Source organism: Aedes aegypti, chromosome 3 (genome assembly GCF_002204515.2).
Source record: "Aedes aegypti strain LVP_AGWG chromosome 3, AaegL5.0 Primary Assembly, whole genome shotgun sequence".
Taxonomy (NCBI): Eukaryota; Metazoa; Arthropoda; class Insecta; order Diptera; family Culicidae; genus Aedes; species Aedes aegypti.
The window spans coordinates 191,170,834-191,189,139 of NC_035109.1; the positions used below are offsets into that span (position 1 = coordinate 191,170,834).

Below are 18,306 nucleotides of genomic sequence, written 5' to 3' on the forward strand. Positions count from 1 at the left end.
TATAAGCTAAGTATGCTGTTCCGCTCAAGAAAAGTAAAGAAATTCCTTGACTGAATGGGTCAAGAAATTTCCTACAAAGAGCTCCATTTGAAATGACATTTCTTCTCAACTGCGTACTGCGATCAGAAAAATGTGATTTTCTTGACCATTTCTTGGGAGAAATTTTCCACGCATCGAGATAGGCGATTCCTTTTCTTGCCAGTAGCAAACCGGCCTATATACTCTTCGTAAATTGGGCTGGACATCCTTCCCTCTTCCATCTTATGAATCAAGATGCATGCTCATTGATATTCAGACATTGAAAAAGCGCCGCGAATTCGCTATGGTTTCATTCGTGAACGATATTGTTTCGCATCGTATTGATTCTCCTAAGTTTAAATTTTTATACTCCTTCCCGGCAATTGAGGAATCGTAACTTGTTTTTTTATTAATCACCGTCGTACTAATTATGCAAAATTTTCTCCTCTAAACCGAATGATGAGTTTATATAATCAACATTGCGAAACAATAGGCTTAACAATGTCGCGTAGTAACCTAAGAATATATTTTAACTCTGTAAGATATAGCAGTATATAGATTTAAGTGTTAACATGTAGTCTACGTGTTCCAGTAGTTGCGCTAGTGCTCCAGTAGTAGACGTTTGGGAATGTTACAAGGAATTTTAAAGAAAATAGTTAATTTTTACCTAGGTTCAACATTTTTCCCTAGGAAACAACTAATATCTTCCGAATGAAGCATAAAGATCATCTCTGGATTTTTTTTCATTTTAATGCATCCATTTTAAAAACTGCTTCCATCCGTTGATCCACTATTGGAACACGACGACAACTACTGGTGCAAAGGAGCAAATTTTTTGCGTTAACTCAATTATTGATATGACGTTTAGATTAAATAGAAAGCGGAATTTTGGCAAATCGACTAAACTAGAGGCGATCTATCTATCAAAAATAGCGCATGTCGTTTTTATCGAAAAATGTACGTTTTATTCCATAGTCTAATCTACTGGTACATTACAACCATTGGTACCGGCATCTCAGCTCTTTTATGTGCAAAATAAAAAGGCTGCGTGTTTTTATTTTCATCAATTTGTTGTTTTAGATTTTTAGAAGGAGAAAACTGCTTTTACAGTTCTGACTATTGTGCCATTTTCTCTTGCGCCTTAACCTGAAGTGTACGATTTGACAGATAATTTTGGATTATTCTAACAATGTATGTAGAAGTTCGGCTGGGATTGGCCATAATCTTCATCATTGTGCATAATTCAGTGTCTCTATTTATACAGGGTCAATAACGGCGCCGGCCACGTCCTTGCAGTCAGATGGGATTGGGTGAAGGAATGTTAGTGTGTAACCTTTGCTATTTGGGAACCGTGTTTGCCTCTGCATCTCCACAAAGGTTACTGGAAGGGATGTTTGTTAATGGGGAGGATCGTTGGGTCACAGGATTCACTTTGATAAGCGATTAGACCATGATAATTAATTATTTGTGAAATATAAACCTGCTTATATGCAAATATAATATTTTCATTCAATATGAACCATTTCTATGTAGAGGAAAATTATGCCGACACTTGAGTTGACGAACTATTCAAAGTTTGTTGAACAAATACCTAAATGTAACATTCAAAACACTCTTATTCTTATGCCGACACTTACAGTAGCGAACCATCCAAAGTTTGTTGAATAAAGTGAACCTTTCGCAAGTCTACACTTGTAGTGTCGAACCATTCAAAGTTTTTTTTAATTACAAAAATAAAGGTAAAAAGAAAGGGTGTTTTGAAAACAAAATGTTAAACATAAATAATTCATGAACCAGAGTATATGTCGACACTCACAGTGACGAACCATTCATAGTTTGTTGAAAAATCATATTTACGTCCCACCGTTGTAACGATTAAATGTGCAGTCATACATGTTTTATAGATTAGAAATAGTAGCATGAAACGAACTCACCAATTGATCCGTCATCCTTGACTGAGCAGCAACAATCCACTTTCAGTTTCACTTGTTTGCTCGGCTATATAAAAGCACTCAGAGAACATAGGCAAGGTCGTCAAGGTCGAATAATCAGAAAGAACTAATCGAACGCCGCATTTTTTCACTTTACTCATCCGACACGCACATGTTTGAGCCTGCCCTCATCGCCCGCCCCCACAGGAGCAAGCGTCAAGGTCGAAAGATCAAACACTACTGTATTTGGATCCATTAGAAAAACGTAATCCAATAATAATTTGATTAGTAAATTGTACACCAACTTGGACTGCTCCAGTCATAGTGGTGGCTTTGAACATTGCATCAATCATTAGATTCAAATGTTCAGTTAGAAAATTAAAATCGGAGGGAGACATATTACTTGAAGGGGGTACATTATCTGATGATTTTTCGTTAGAATGTTTGGTAGACGAAGAGGTGGAGTAGAAGTTTCCTGTGGCGGCAGGGTTTTTTTTTTCATTCAATTTGAAACAATTAGAACGGTTACTGGTAGTATGCAGTTTAAATTACCGAAATTAAAAGATTCGAACGGCTACCCGACGGAATAAAACTAGTTTGTGAATGAGCATGATTATAATCTTCCTGATGGGTAAGATTCTTAATCAAGCGATTTTCTATGTTCTTCTTTTTCACCACTTGCTCACTATGCCCCACCTCTCTATAAAAATTTCGAATATTTTTTTTCGGTGATACCATCAGTGTACCAGTATCCGCTCATGCTCCTATTTCCGCTCACTAGTGTAAAAATTGATTTTTCGCGTCAAAATCCAAAATTTTTCGCACGAATATATCCTAGCAATACTAACAACTTTCAAATGAAGTCGTCTGACATTTTTTTCATTTGATAAAATAATTCTTTATATTGAAAACAAGACCTCGTGAGCGGTTATTGGAGCACTAGGTATTTTTGTGTGTTCCAATAACCGCTCACGCAAAAATTTAAACAAAATTTGAAAGAAATGTCGATTTTAGTATACAACCTTCTTTATTGCAGTAGTAGCTATGGTTTGACTATAAAAATATCAGGTTAAATAACAAAATTCGAAATAATGCATCTTTTAGTTAGTTCGTCACGAAATCTGTTTACCGTGAGCGGAAATAGGAACACTTAGTTGCAGTAACAAATGCAATTACATATTTTTTATGAAAGTTTTTCAAACTCTTTTTATTTTGCCGCTGATTACCTATAGTTGGAGTAACATTTTGATATAAAAATAATATTGATCGACACAATAGTTATTTTATAATGAACATTTGAACACATAACTTCCCCTTAAATGAGCGGAATCTGGTGCACTGATGGTAAATCGTCAACAGATATGTAAAACTACGTGAACAGATTCCATATATTATTAAAATATTATTATAATGAACAAAAACCCGTTGTCAATTGTAGAGACTCCCAGAAAGTTATTTTACTATAGCGTTGTCAGAATCTGACAATCACTTTTAAATTTTTTTTTTTCGCGAAGTGGACAACTCCTTCGTTTAATTTAAATTTGATGGAGCAAAATTTACAAAGATAAAGTAGATTGCTCGCATACCCCAATTTTTAGAAAAATGTCGCAACATCAAGTAAAAAATTAACACACAAAAATTTTAAAATGTTTTTGTCAAATTTCCTACGAAGTAAGATTACCTCATTACCTTTCGAGTGAGTCATGGAGAGTTTAATTTAGACAAGTAATCCCAGAGATATGAACAAAACACTTTTGTATGTATTTTAGGGGGTGAACCCAAACTTTTGCACGGGAGTGTTACGGGTCAATAAGCTACTACAGTCAACCCTCCATGAATCGATGGTCCAATACTCGATGTCGACTCATGGAACCAAGGATGGAAAAAAACTCAGCTCTAACGACAAACAACACGGTATTTGAATGGTCTAAGAGGGCCGTCGCTTTTGCAGCAACATGATTTCAACACCTCACCACGCGCGCTAATCATAGATATATGGAGCATCCGATGAACTGTTTGTCGTAGGACAAAGGGTTTGTTGGATATTGTAACACGTTGCGATTACTGAGAATTAATTTAAATTTCACGGATAAACTTTCTCACATACCATGCACGATTGACTTTCAGATTAAAACCGACAAACTAGGAGACAAATCGTGGAATGAAATCGGAAAAATCCTCCAAAATTATGACTTTGATTCGCGAACAATTGATCGTCAGCTCACAGGCCGGACGATTCATTTTTCGCGGAGCGGAGTTTGTTGTGATGGCTTGACGACTAAGGGTTTATCGTTGTTGCTATGATCGCATGATAAAGAACAACCACGATGCATCATTTGTTTTATCATGATCACTAGATTTCCATCCTTGCAAGGAACCATACCAAAAACAGAAAATCATGATTACTATGATGGTCCCTTCATACAGCTTTCCAAAGAAAAGATGTTCCGTAACTCGATATTTCCATGACTCGATGATCCCTTCAATATCGACTCATGGAGGTTTGGCTGTAGCTTATATTGGCAATTTGTGATATAGAAATGAAATAGATAAATTTCCAATTCGAAGTAGGAAAATCATGTTTTTATTTATTTTCTCAATTAGCTTACACGTTCTACAAATTCATTTTGCAGTTGTTCACGAACGAAGAAATAAAGTATTTTGTCTAGTTACATAGTGTTTATACCACGAAGCAATACATTTTTATTTTTCAATCGATCGATCCTTAGTTTCTATTACAACTGTTTAAACATAATTTGTTCCGAATTGAATCACTAAAACTTTATTATGAAAATAAAACACTTACATTAAATCAATTTTTTCTTTAGTCATTATGAGAGGATTGGTTAAACAGGACACGGCATCCTTAACGGTATGGTAAATTATATTCTTTATTTGTAATTTATCTTCGTGATTCGAGTGCGTGTTTGTAAGGTGTCGGAATTCGTTTGTTAGCTTGAAGCAGTAGGAGATATTTTCTGGGGAAACAAAATCCTCTGCAACTTTTACGCAGTTGTGTAGATTCCGCACCTGATGCGGTGCTCCGGCAGGGATAAATATGGCATCGCCAGAACACTGCACGATAGAGTATCCTTCCACGTTGTACTCCTGCAGGAGCCGCTTTCGCAGATTTGCGTCCAGGTACCACTTTTGGTCATGAATGGGATCATGATTGGCTTTGATACTGATACCTCGTTCCACCTCAATTTTGTGCAACAAGGAACGGATCTTGTCGGCGTCCTTGGCGTGGTAGATGTGCCACAATGCCCCAGGGAGATCTGCCTTATCTCGGATGCGTTGTCGGGTGAAAACATCACATTCGTCGGAATCGATTGCATCGAGAACTTTCTGAACGTATTTAGTCCGTTCCACATCCTTGGGTACGGCCGTATAGACCATTACATTCACAGCATCCGAAACATCCAAATGAAGATTGGTGGTTCCCTTTGTTGGGTGCAAAGCCGAACCATATGCGCTGTACATTTTTGGTCCCAAATCAGGACGTACAAAGAAGCTACTCAACCGACTCGCCAGGTTTAGGCGACCCTCGCGGCGAGTATACTCAGATAGCGGAAGATTATTCATCAGATCGTTAAATCGAGTAGGCATCATCTCAGCAAAATCATCACCCGGTGGCCAGTCTTTTAGTTTCAACATCATTGGTCGATCTCGTTCGTCCATAAGGCGAAACGCGATCCGGTCAAAACCCTCCCAAAATACTTTCATCTTCTGACCTCGAACCAGCTTGCCATTTAGACAGTTGATCAAATCATTCTCAATGTCGCCAAACTCTCTTATGAACGATTCTGGACGCCACAAGCTCATGTCGAGTTTATCCGAAACGTACGAGACCATGACCGGTTGACCACGTTCCCATTGGTCGTGAAATGTGTTGTAATTGTTATCACTCAACGGGTCCAACAGACGAAGGAGCCTTCCGTTACACAGCCACTGGTGAGCCACATTCGGATACAGCTTTTCCGATTCTTTCAAGGTCATAACCCGTTCACCCTTATTTTGAAATTCGATACCTTTCTTCATATACCTGTTATACTCCATAATTTGTACATCATCCGTCAGATTATCGGTACTGTTTTGACCGGTTAGAAAAACGAATTCGCTCAAAAAATCGTTCAAGAAGCTTTGGATGTTTGAATGTTGAACCTGAAATTCTGCCGTAAAATCAATCAGACTCTCCGATTCGGAATATTTCTCGCTAAGATGCTTCTCGAAGAGACCAGAAATATTGAGCGATTTGTCGAACTTCAACAACTGTTTCACGATCATGTTGAACGTCTTGAAGTCTAGTTTTGGCGAAGGTTTGAAACGATGTTCCTCGCTGTAGGGTCCTTCCGGTTCAGTGCTGGAATCTTTTTGGAAATATGAATTCACCTTGTGTTTAATATCAATATCATTGCGATCCTTCTCCTGTTTGATATCGTTTTCTACAGTTTCGAAAGGATCCTTTTCTTCCGGCTTCTTCGCCACATCTGCAGATGGCTTAGGATCTTCTACACTTGGTTTAACTTCTGTGTTTTCTTTGTCCTCGACTTCTTTATTGTTGCTATCAGGTTCAACTGATTCATTCTTCTTTGTTTCTTCCTCATTTTCTTCTACTTTAATACTTATGTTATCTTTCTCTTTGTTTTCTTTTGTTTCCTCTTCCTCGTCCTTCTCGGTTTTATCCTTTTTGATAAAATCTTCCAAGCTCTCGATCTTGATTTCTTCTTGAAACCCTTCAAAAGTGTAACTTTGCTTCTCCCTAAGTTTTAGCTTTTCGGCTTCTGGGTTCTTGTCCTCGCTTAGTTCTCTGCCGAATATAGCCTTACAACAAACTGTGCCGCTATCAGTTTCACTGAGTGTGCTTTCTATATTTTTGATCGTAATGGAAATCATTTTTGTAGTACTTGAGGTAGCCTGAACTAGACTTTTATCTTCGTCGCTGCCCGGCTCTTTGTCACCTTCGTCAGACTTCTTAGCTACTTCAATCGTAATGGGGAAGATAAATTCCAACCTGTCTTTTATTTTCCTAAACAACGATTCCTTACTGAGAGGGCATTCACAGTTCAAAGGAATCTCAAGCAAAGCACAAACACCATGCATTTGTCGCACTAGCTTGTACAAACTGTTGGCCGGAATAATCTGTGTAAGCATCAACTTGTTTTGCACATGTGGTTCTCGATTTGTACAGTGAAGCCACATGTAACAGTCGCGATCTCTTGTACCGGTATCGTTTTTAGTGCTGTTGTATTTACGATACTGAAAAAAAAAACACGCAATAATGGTTAAACGTGTGAAATTGTTACTAATCCCTGAATACCGTACCTTGTAGCAATCGATGCATACCACGAAACCACATGTTGAACATACCCAATGGTAGTTGAACAGAGTAGTCGAACAGACATCACACATCTCGCGAACCCCATTGACAGCTTGCTTCCAGGCAATCGTTTTATCTGAGAAAAAAATACAAAAATACATAAAAGTAACATTACCACGGTGCCTTTTTCATATACCTTTATAACAAAATAATCAGCATGTGTCAAATTTGGAAAGATGAAAGTCAAGACTTTCTTTTTTCATTTGCTGGTAAAATCAAAATAATCAATCGGAGGATCTAGTGCAATTTTTTTTTATTGAAATGTGTCGCTGAATGTGTCTGGGTTCGATTCCCCGGTCGGTCAAGGATCTTTTCGTAATGGAAATTTCCTTGACATCTCTGGGCATAGAGTATCAACGTACCTGCCACACAATATACGAATATAAAATTGGCAACTTTGGCAAAGAACAATCACACGACGCGACGCGAGACAGGACACAACACTTATGGTTCTTACAAACGTTAAAAGGACATATAAATTACCTTTTTTTTAACGACCGGTTTCGGGCTTGATGCTGCCCATCATCAGGACGATGTCCAACTGATTGTATTGAAGGAAAACGCACATATACAGCTTCATACTTGGCTAAGTACACGTCGAAAGTTGGGGGATAAAATCATTTGATTTTTCGTCTGGTCAGGTAAAATAGGGGTGATGTTATTGGGGCTTCATCTTCGTTCATTAATGGTTGCTCAGAAGTAGCGATGTACATCGATTCCCAAGCGTTTAAATGCGAAGCCTTCCTCACAGGTTTCAAGAGCTTCGCATTATCCCAGTCGACGGAATGATTGAGTTCCACTGTATGTATTGCAACGCTTGACTCATTTGTTCTGCCGTTTTCAGTGGTATTCTTATGTTCTCTCAAACGTGTTTTGAATTTTCGGCGAGTTTGGCCGATGTATACCGCAGGACAGCTTTTGCACGGAATTTGGTAAATACCCGACAAATCTTCCTTCGGTACTTTGTCCTTCAAGCAACAAAGACGGTCTTTAAGAGTGTTGGTACTCTTGTACACTGTCTGGAAGCCATGTTGCTTAACACTTCAGTCGTCGCGCTGTTGTATTTTGTACAACACTGTTGAAAAAACCTCGCTTTTCATTCTCAACAACAGCGTGGTGGTTCTGACGGAGGCAAACCGCGCGACGACTGGAAGGTTAAGAGCAGTGCTGGGAATGGTAATAAAACAATTTCGCGAAAATCACGTGGCTCTCTCACTACAGTAGTTTAAAATCGTGAATCTCATCAAGTAGCCTATATTGGGTACATGAATTTCTCTAAATCAGTAGTGTCATTGAAGGCTCTAAATGCGGGAAATGCAGCGGGAAATAGAACATTTTTCTACAGTAATTTTGGGTTGCCCTTAGCAACGGGTGTTTTGCAATTCTCAAGGCTTTTGCCTACAGCAGCGATGGGCGTGAGTTTCACTGGCTTCGCTGACTGTGATTGGCTTTGTTTGACTACTGTAGAGTGAATTTCTGATTTTTTCCCAACCCTGGTTAAGAGTGTTCTTAATCCCATTGGTCACCTTCGGGTAGAAGGGTAAACTAATCCTTCGGATATCCTCTCTCTCTGCTTCAAAAGTAGTCGCGGCTCGCCTATGTTTCTTCCTCTCATGCTTGCGTAGGATTTTATTCACAAACACCTTGTCGTAACCATTCAACTCAGCAGATTCATGAATTCTATTCTTCTCTTCTTCAAACTCTTTCTTTTCCATTGGGATGTTGTACAGTCGGTGTACCATCGAATGAAACGCTACTTGTTTTTGGGATCCATGGTGATTGGAATCCGACGTGATGTAGCGGTCTGTTGATATCCAGAAAAGAGGACAATAAGGTGAAATTTGGCATTTATCGCAAACCGGTATCAACAGACCGCTACATCACGCCGGATTCCAATCACCATGGATCCCAAAAACAAGTAGCGTTCCATTCGATGGTACACCGACTGTACAACATCCCAATGGAAAAGAAAGAGTTTGAAGAAGAGAAGAATAGAATTCATGAATCTGCTGAGTTGAATGGTTACGACAAGGTGTTTGTGAATAAAATCCTACGCAAGCATGAGAGGAAGAAACATAGGCGAGCCGCAACTACTTTTGAAGCAGAGAGAGAGGATATCCGAAGGATTAGTTTACCCTTCTACCCGAAGGTGACCAATGGGATTAAGAACACCCTTAAGCAACATGGCTTCCAGACAGTGTACAAGAGTAGCAACACTCTTAAAGACCGTCTTTGTTGCTTGAAGGACAAAGTACCGAAGGAAGATTTGTCGGGTATTTACCAAATTCCGTGCAAAAGCTGTCCTGCGGTATACATCGGCCAAACTCGCCGAAAATTCAAAACACGTTTGAGAGAACATAAGAATGCCACTGAAAACGGCAGAACAAATGAGTCAAGCGTTGCAATACATACAGTGGAACTCAATCATTCCGTCGACTGGGACAATGCGAAGCTCTTGAAACCTGTGAGGAAGGCTTCGCATTTAAACGCTTGGGAATCGATGTACATCGCTACTTCTGAGCAACCATTAATGAACGAAGATGAAGCCCCAATAACATCACCCCTATTTTACCTGACCAGACGAAAAATCAAATGATTTTATCCCCCAACTTTCGACGTGTACTTAGCCAAGTATGAAGCTGTATATGTGCGTTTTCCTTCTATACAATCAGTTGGACATCGTCCTGATGATGGGCAGCATCAAGCCCGAAACCGGTCGTTAAAAAAAAGGTAATTTATATGTCCTTTTAACGTTTGTAAGAACCATAAGTGTTGTGTCCTGTCTCGTGTCGCGTCGTGTGATTGTGATATAGTTCTTACGTTGCACAAAACCCAAAATAATGAGTTTGGCAAAGAAAGCTCTCAGTTAATAACTGTGGAAGTGCTTATAAGAACACTAAGCTGAGAAGTAGGCTTTGTCCCAGTGAGGACGTAATGCCAAGAAGAAGAAGGTAAGATGAACTATTGAAACTGATTTAAACTAACATTGTGTAAACAGAAGCTATGACAAAAGTTCGAAATACAAAAGGTCAAAAGGCAAAAGGTCGAAAGGACAAAAGGTCAAAGAACAAAATAGAAGGGACGAAAAATCTTTTTTTTTTCTTCAAATAAGGAAATAAATTCCACCACCCTTTTAGACATTTTATCCGTTCGACCTTTCGTTTTTTCGACGGTTTGTTATTCAGCCTTTGGTCAATAAACCGTGGAAAAGGACAAAATCTATTACATTATTTTCTAGACCTTAAAATTTACAGGCATGGGTCTCAATCTACTTTTGACCAGTGTTTACAGTTGCATTGGTTTAACGATTAGGTGCGTCAAATAACTCTCCTCCTTTTTAAATGTTGTTTTGTAACTCATTAGCAATCTTCATCTTTCTGACTTCTTAGTCTTTATTGTAAGATAACCTGCTTTGTACGGACGGACTCGATTATCCGAAGTATTGATTTTTGTGTCACTCCGGATAATCGAATCCTCCGGATAATCGAGTCACTAAGAAAAATAAAACTTTGCGATAAAAGTACTTAAATACTATCTTTTCTCGTTGTTTTATTTATAAGATGCAGTGAAGTAGCAAGAAATTGTTCTAGAACAATAGGGGCCTTGAGAAGAAGAAAAAAAATTTTTGGCCAGCATACACAAAAAACCCTTTTTCAAACCCCCCTTTTTATCTACGTCCAAAACTGCTGTATCATTCGTATTGTATATACTGAATTATCTCAAATTTATGCATTAAAACTGAAAAACAAGAATATAAAAAAACAAACTTCGGATAATCGAGTCTAAAATTCCGGATAATCGAGTCCGACCACGTTCTAATCGACGGAAAATTCTTCTCTGACATCACCAATGTTCAAACATACCGCAGTGCGAATATACATTCGGATCACTACCTAGTTGCTGTATCTTCTTCTTCTTCTTCTTGGCATGACGTCCTCACTGGGACAGCTTCTCAGCTTAGTGTTCTTTTGAGCACTTCCACAGTTATTAACTGAGAGCATTCTTTGCCAAATTTGCCATTTTTGCATTCGTATATCGCGTGGCAGGAACGATAATACTCTATGCCCTTGGCCCTATGCCTATGACTTTGCTTTGTAGCCGCGGACTCTAACCACTCGGCTAAGGAAGGCCCCATCTAGTTGCTGTGTGTTTGCGCTCAAAACTTTCGACGGTGACCAACTCGCGTCGAAGCCGAACGCCACAGCTTAACATCGAGCGGCTACGGGACTCAGAAGTAGCCCAAGAATACGCGCAGCAGTTGGAAGTGGCCCTACCAACGGAAGAGCAGCTTGACGCCGCCTCTCTTGAAGATGGCTGGAGGCACATAAGATCCGCCATAGGTAGCACCGCACTAGGTCTAGCAGCCCCGAATCAGGTAAACGACTGGTACAACGGCGAATGCGAGCTGTTGAAGGATGAGAAGAATGCAGCATGGGCGACGATGCTGCAACACCACACGAGAGCGAATGAGACACGATATAAACAGGCACGGAACATACAAAACTCGATCTTCCGGAGAAAAGAGCGCCATCAAGAAGAACGAGAGTTCTACGAGAAGCTTAACCGTTCGCACAAAGGCTTTGTGCCACAAGCCGATATGTGCAGAGACTGTGACGGAAATCTTCTCCCGAACGAATGTAAGGTGGTCGAAAGGTGGCGGCAGCACTACGACGAGCACCTTAATGGTGATGTGGCCAGTAGACTGATGCAAATTTTGAAATTTTTGCTCCCCTATGCTTAAACGGTGTCAATTATGAAGAAAATCATTCTCCCAAAATTTGAAGTGATTTGGAAAAAATTTGGTTGTGCACACGCCGTTTGAAGTTTATATGGGAATTACTATGGAAAAGACAAACCTTTTGTGTTCAGTCCTCTAACTGCTCGTCGTAATAATCTAAAGAAAAGTGAACAAACACTGCTTATGTGAAATCTTCCCAGCTTCAACTTTGCCGAAGACCACATGTTGATGGGACGTAAGGATAATTTGTTATTATTGATTCCAAAGTGTAGATTATGCTGAGATGATCATTCAATTACTTTCAGAGCAACACTGCTTTTTGCTGTAGAACATAGTAGCCTGGATTACTTTGATCTATTCTTCCCGCCAGGAGCTCCATTGTTGCCTGCCGAGCAGTTGGTAAAGCATGCAAAATGCGAACCCACTTAATAATTATGAATAGCAATTTATCCTGACGTCCAATCAAAATGTGGTCTTCGGCAAAGTTGTAGCTGAGAAGATTTCACATGAGCAGAGTTCGTTCACTTTCCCATAAAATATTATGGCGAAGAGATAGAGGGCTGAACACAAAAGGTTGGCGTTTTCCATAGTAATCTCCATATAAACTTCAAATGGCGTGTGCACAGTCAAATTTCTTCAAAATCATTTCGAACTTTGGGAGGATGCTATTTACCATGATAAAAATCGTTTAAGCATAGGGGAGCAAACATTTCAAAATTTGCATCACTCTAGTGGCCAGTAGTGAAGGTGGCACGGAAATAACTTTGGGAGCATGTGCGGACGACGAAAGATATCCGCCTCCAGATCTCCAAGAGGTAGAACCGGAGATTAGACGGTTGAAAAACAACAAAGCTTAACCGTTCGCACAAAGGCTTTGTGCCACAAGCCGATATGTGCAGAGACTGTGACGGAAATCTTCTCCCGAACGAATGTAAGGTGGTCGAAAGGTGGCGGCAGCACTACGACGAGCACCTTAATGGTGATGTGGCCAGTAGTGAAGGTGGCACGGAAATAACTTTGGGAGCATGTGCGGACGACGAAAGACATCCGCCTCCAGATCTCCAAGAGGTAGAACCGGAGATTAGACGGTTGAAAAACAACAAAGCCACTGGAGTGGACCAACTACCGAGCGAGCTGCTAAAATACGGTGGTGATACACTGACAAGAGCGCTACACTGGGTTATTTCCAAGATTTGGGAGTAGGAAGTATTGCCGGTGGAGTGGATGGAAGGTGTCGTGTGTCCCATCTACAAAAAGCAGGGCTGTGCATTTTCGAAAGCATTATGTGAAACACGAATGCTTGGCTGTGTCGTCTCGATGGTGACGAACAACTGCGTCGCTTCGTCCTTCGTTCCACACTCATTCGTTTCGTTGCCCGATTGAAAGCAACGAACAAGAAAGATGAAATGAAAGAGTAAGAATTTCGTTTCATTTAATTTCATTGAAATTCATCAAAATGTTTAAAATTGAATTTTATATATTTTTTGCAATAATGATGTGTGCACTTTGTTAGGTAATGAAATAAGACAGAGAAACTACACGGGTCATGACGTCGTTCATTAAATTAATCGGCTCCTAAAAACAGAGACTACCGATTGAAAAGCCAGCTCGCTGTGGTGACACTCCGGTTCATGACGCGCGACGCACCAGCAGCAAGAAAGAAAGGAGTGACTACGCATGCTGTGATGAAAGGAAAGGTTTGTCGGTTTGAAACGAAGCAGAAGCGTTTCAACTGAAAGGCAAGCTTGAGTCAGTCAGCTGGGGACTGAAAATGCTTTCAATGAAATGAAATTGTACGGCCCTGACAAAAAGGACGACAAGTTGGATTGCGCCAGTTATCGTGCGATCACAATTTTGAGCGCAGCCTACAAGGTACTCTCCCAAATTCTATGCCGCCGTCTATCACCAAGAATTCGTTGAGCAATATCAAGCAGGATTTATGGGCCGAACGAGCAACAACAGACCAGATATTCGCCATCCGCCAGGTGTTGCAAAAATGCCGCATTTATTCATCGATTTTAAATCGGCCTATGATACAATCGACCAAGAACAGTTATGGCAGATTATGCACGAATACGGTTTCCCGGACAAACTGATAAAATTGATCAAGGCGACGATGGAGCGAGTGATGTGCGTAGTCCGAGTATCAGGGACACTCTCGAGTCCCTTCGAATATCGCAGAGGGTTACGGCAAGGTGTTTACTGCCTTTACGGCCTTTCGTGTTTACTGTTCAACATTGCGTTAGAGGGTGTGATAAGAAGAGCGGGGATAGACACGAGTGGCACGATCTTCAGAAAGTCCGTTCAATTACTTGGTTTCGCCGACGACATTGATATTGTTGCACGCAACTTTGAGACGATGGCGGATACGTACATCCGACTAAGGGCTCAAGCTAGGCGAATCGGACTGAACATCAATGTGTCGGAGACGAAGTTCATGATAGCGAGGGGCTCAAGAGAAGACACGGCACGCCCCCCACCTCGTGTTCATATTGGCGGTGATGAAATCGAGGTTGTCAAACAATTCGTGTTCTTGGGCTCACTGGTGACCGCCAACAACGACACCAGAGAGACGCATCGTTGCTGGAAATCGTGCCTACTTTGGACTCCACAGAACGCTCCGATCGAGCAAAGTTGTCGGATAACAACCCGGTGAAAATGGTTATTGAAAACAATCCGACCGGCATAAGACGACGTGGTGCGCAGCGAGCAAGATGGGTCGAACAAGTTGAGGACGATCTGCGGACCATTCGCAGAATGCATGGCTGGCGACGGGCAGCCATGGACCGAGTCGAATGGAGACGTCTCCTACGTACAGCAGAGGCCACCCAGGCCTTAGCCTGACTGGTAAGGTAACAGGAATGTTATCCGTGAGCCAGGTTTCACTTAAACAGATTACATCAACCTTACTATTATAAAAACATAATTAGAATTCTTCAAACTTACTCAATTCGCGTGCACAAATACTTTGAATGTTTACATGACAAATATTGAGGTAGTCTGAATCCAGCGCGAGGGGTCTGTAGCCTTGAGGTTATGCTTTCGCTTCATAAGCGGAAGGTCATGGGTTCGCTTCCCAGCCCCTCCACAAAAAACCCGTCCAGCCACCAGAAGACGCCTCACGGAGGACCGTGCTTTGGGGAGCACATCCATCCTCCGTCAGTATCAGATGGTGACTGAGACAAACTAACCCTCTTCGCAGGCAGCTAGCCTCACTAACAGCAGAGCTCTCTCCTACCTGCTCGATGTGAGAGTAAAAGAGTAGGTATAGATAAGTTGAAAATAGATTTGCATCGGTAAAGGAGCTACAGATCAACTGATTCCGGCACAGTAGTGGCCACGAGCATAGAGTGCCTTAAAAAAAAAAAAAAAAATCCAGCGCGCAATTCATCACAACTCGTGCACACATTTGTAGAGTGTAATTTATTTATTTGATTGATAATTTTAACTGACCTACATAGTCTCATTAAAATGTGATCTTAATATTAAATAACAACGACTAAACATGAGCTCTTACTTAACAATGGTATTCATTTTTACAAAATAATCGACAGGACAATACAAACTTTGTAATACTAATTAGAAGCTTTAAGCAAGAATTAACACATCAATGATCATAACATTTTATACAGATACAAATTAGCTACGACTGGGTTTCCAAATTACATGACGGTTCACAAATTCTCTAAATTTTATATGTTTAGGCCAAGTGGAAGGTTTCATTGCCAAGGATTTCCTTTTTTCATCGAATACTACTTTAAAAGAGATATAATCTGCTACACGTTCACTTTGATTAGACACTAGCCGCCTCACCCTAACTTCATCATGATCATTGATATTTAAACATTCACAAGCAAGCTTGACAATGTCTTCATTGGTAGTACTGCGGTCGACGTTGGTTAAAAACAGAGAGAAAGTATCTCCAGAATCGGATCCAGTCTCAAACATGCCACTACCACTGCTCTTCCTAGATTCGCACTCATTCGTTTCTTTCGTTCCATCGAACAGATGATTGCCATACGATGAAGGCGAAAAAGGAGTAGAATGTTGCTGGTTATACGTCTCCGGTTGTGAGCGCTGAGATATCATCGTGGTAAATAGATCCATGATATCGTTCACCTTTGCCTTCAATTCGTCGATTTCGGTTTCGCAATTCGTTTGATGAGTACAGCAGTCATTAGTGTCCGTATCGTCTGCGATGACATCACGAGAACTGCAGAAGTCCAATAAACATGCGTCACACATCCATAGGATGTTCTTGGAAAACAGAGCGCACATAGTGGCCTCCGATAGCCCCACACATGCGGCGTGATAGCGTTTCGCACACTTTCCCTCGCAGACGGTGTAGCGATCGTTCTTACGATCGATAGCAAGTGAGCATTTGTTGCACTGCATCATGTTTTCCTACTCACTCACGGAGATGTCGAATGGCGGTTGCTGATTTGGCGGTTTCTTAGAGTTGATTTTTGTCACAGTTTCAGGTTCAATTCAAGACGTTGATCTTCATGCAATCATAACAACACGACAGCGTAAAACAGTATTTAGCGAATCAAGATTTTCAAACAATTTACACAGGTGCAAAACAACAGAATTCAGCGAAAAACTAATAGATGGAAACAAACAACAGTCACATATGTGACACTCAGAACTCAGAACCTAAGTAATCTAAGTAGCTAAACAATCAAGATATCCTTGGCTACGCCCCCGACCCTAGTAACTAAGAGTTTGTTATTTTTTCATAACTGTTCACTTGCTAATAAACCTCCGTTGAAGTCAGACGCTTTCCAAGCTTATTCCATTCTTTTGACACGGTACCCCATTCTAAGAGGTTATGGGCTCGTCCGGCAAGGATTCGGTGCACGGTATCCCTCAATACCAAGGAGGTCCTGGATTCCATAACTGGAGTTTCCGTGTACGTGCGTACCTGGACGCTATGGGAGTGGAACATACCCTGACGAAGGATGCCCCGGAAGAAGCTGCTGAAAAAGCAAAGTTCGACGAGGCGGACAAGAAGGCAAAGTCGTGGTTGATCGGGTTCCTGGGAGATGAGTGCCTGGAGCAGTTCTGCTCAAGCATCTCTGTGATTCAGACGTAATTATCTCGCTCTCAACTATCCCCTCTGTTCTATTGTTTTGCCGCTGATGGCGGTCATCGGACTTCGGCAAAATACATTCAAAGTGAATTTTGACAATTTTCAAACACGTCCGTCGTTTGAAGATATCCACCGTTTCATCAATGGATCGATCGGTCTACGTTCGGATCAGATCCAAAGGTTGCAAGTGCATCATGTGCACAATTGTGCATATGTAAAGTGCAGTGATGAAAGAATCGCTGAAAATGTTGTTCAACAACACGATGGAAAGCACAGCATCGAAGTTGGTGGTGTGAAATATAAAGTGCGTCTCTGCATGGACGACGAAAGCATTGAAGTTAAAATTCACGACCTATCCGAGAATGTTAGCAACGATGAAATTGCTGCTTATCTAAAGCAGTACGGAGATGTCCACCAAATTAAAGAACTAGTTTGGGGACCAACGTTTGCCTACAACGGGATTCCATCAGGTGTTCGCGTTGCAAAGATGACGCTTCGGCGCCACATCAAGTCATTCATCACTGTGCAAACAGAGAAAACGATGATTTCGTACAAAAATCAGCCTAAAAGCTGCCGCCATTGCACCCAGCTCCTTCACCCTGGCAAGAAGTGCACTCAGAATAAAAAGTCAGCCAAAAACAACTCTGCTTCATTCTGTGAAACAGGCACCACCGGAGCAACATTTGCAGAAGTTCTCTCTCAGCCACCACCGGTCACGCAGAACTCACATCATGTGGTATCCGACAATAAACAACTAGAGCAGCAACAAAAAAATACTCGTCCACGTTCGTCCAGCTCGCCGGAGATAAAATCACCACCACGAAAGAAAACAGTTCAACAGCAAAATGAAAGCGATGGGCAAGATAGCACACAGGATAGCGAAATGGAATCAGTAAGCAGTGTTCAACTTTCGGACTCGGAAGCTGAACCGGACTCGAACGATATAGGAAAGTGGATTGCACGGTTTAGTAAACAAAGGCGAAAGATAACCAAAAAGTATTGTAAAGATATTGAAAGAGGTAAACAGTTGTAATACTTTGTAGTTCAATAAAAAACCAGACCTGAATGACCCTTTAAAGGGTTAAAAGGTCTTTAAACAATAAAAAAAAAGTGCCTGGAGACGGTACGCGAAGCAAAAACGGCTAAG

General features: G+C 40.9%; 1 protein-coding gene across 3 annotated transcripts in view; it reads right to left on the bottom strand.

The window, feature by feature from the left end:
- Positions 1 to 4,510: 4,510 nt before the first annotated feature.
- The window catches only part of LOC5568859 (lysine-specific demethylase 3B), a 52,858-nt gene continuing 39,062 nt past the window's right edge, over positions 4,511 to 18,306 (bottom strand). For all 3 annotated transcript variants that reach the window (XM_021853964.1, XM_021853963.1, XM_001652532.2), the window contains exons 10-11: positions 7,275 to 7,405; positions 4,511 to 7,208 (exon numbers count right to left, since the gene is read on the bottom strand). In XM_021853964.1, coding sequence (XP_021709656.1) covers positions 4,752 to 7,208; positions 7,275 to 7,405 — 2,588 coding nt within the window. In that variant the 3' untranslated portion in view covers positions 4,511 to 4,751. The remainder of the gene's footprint in view (positions 7,209 to 7,274; positions 7,406 to 18,306) is intronic.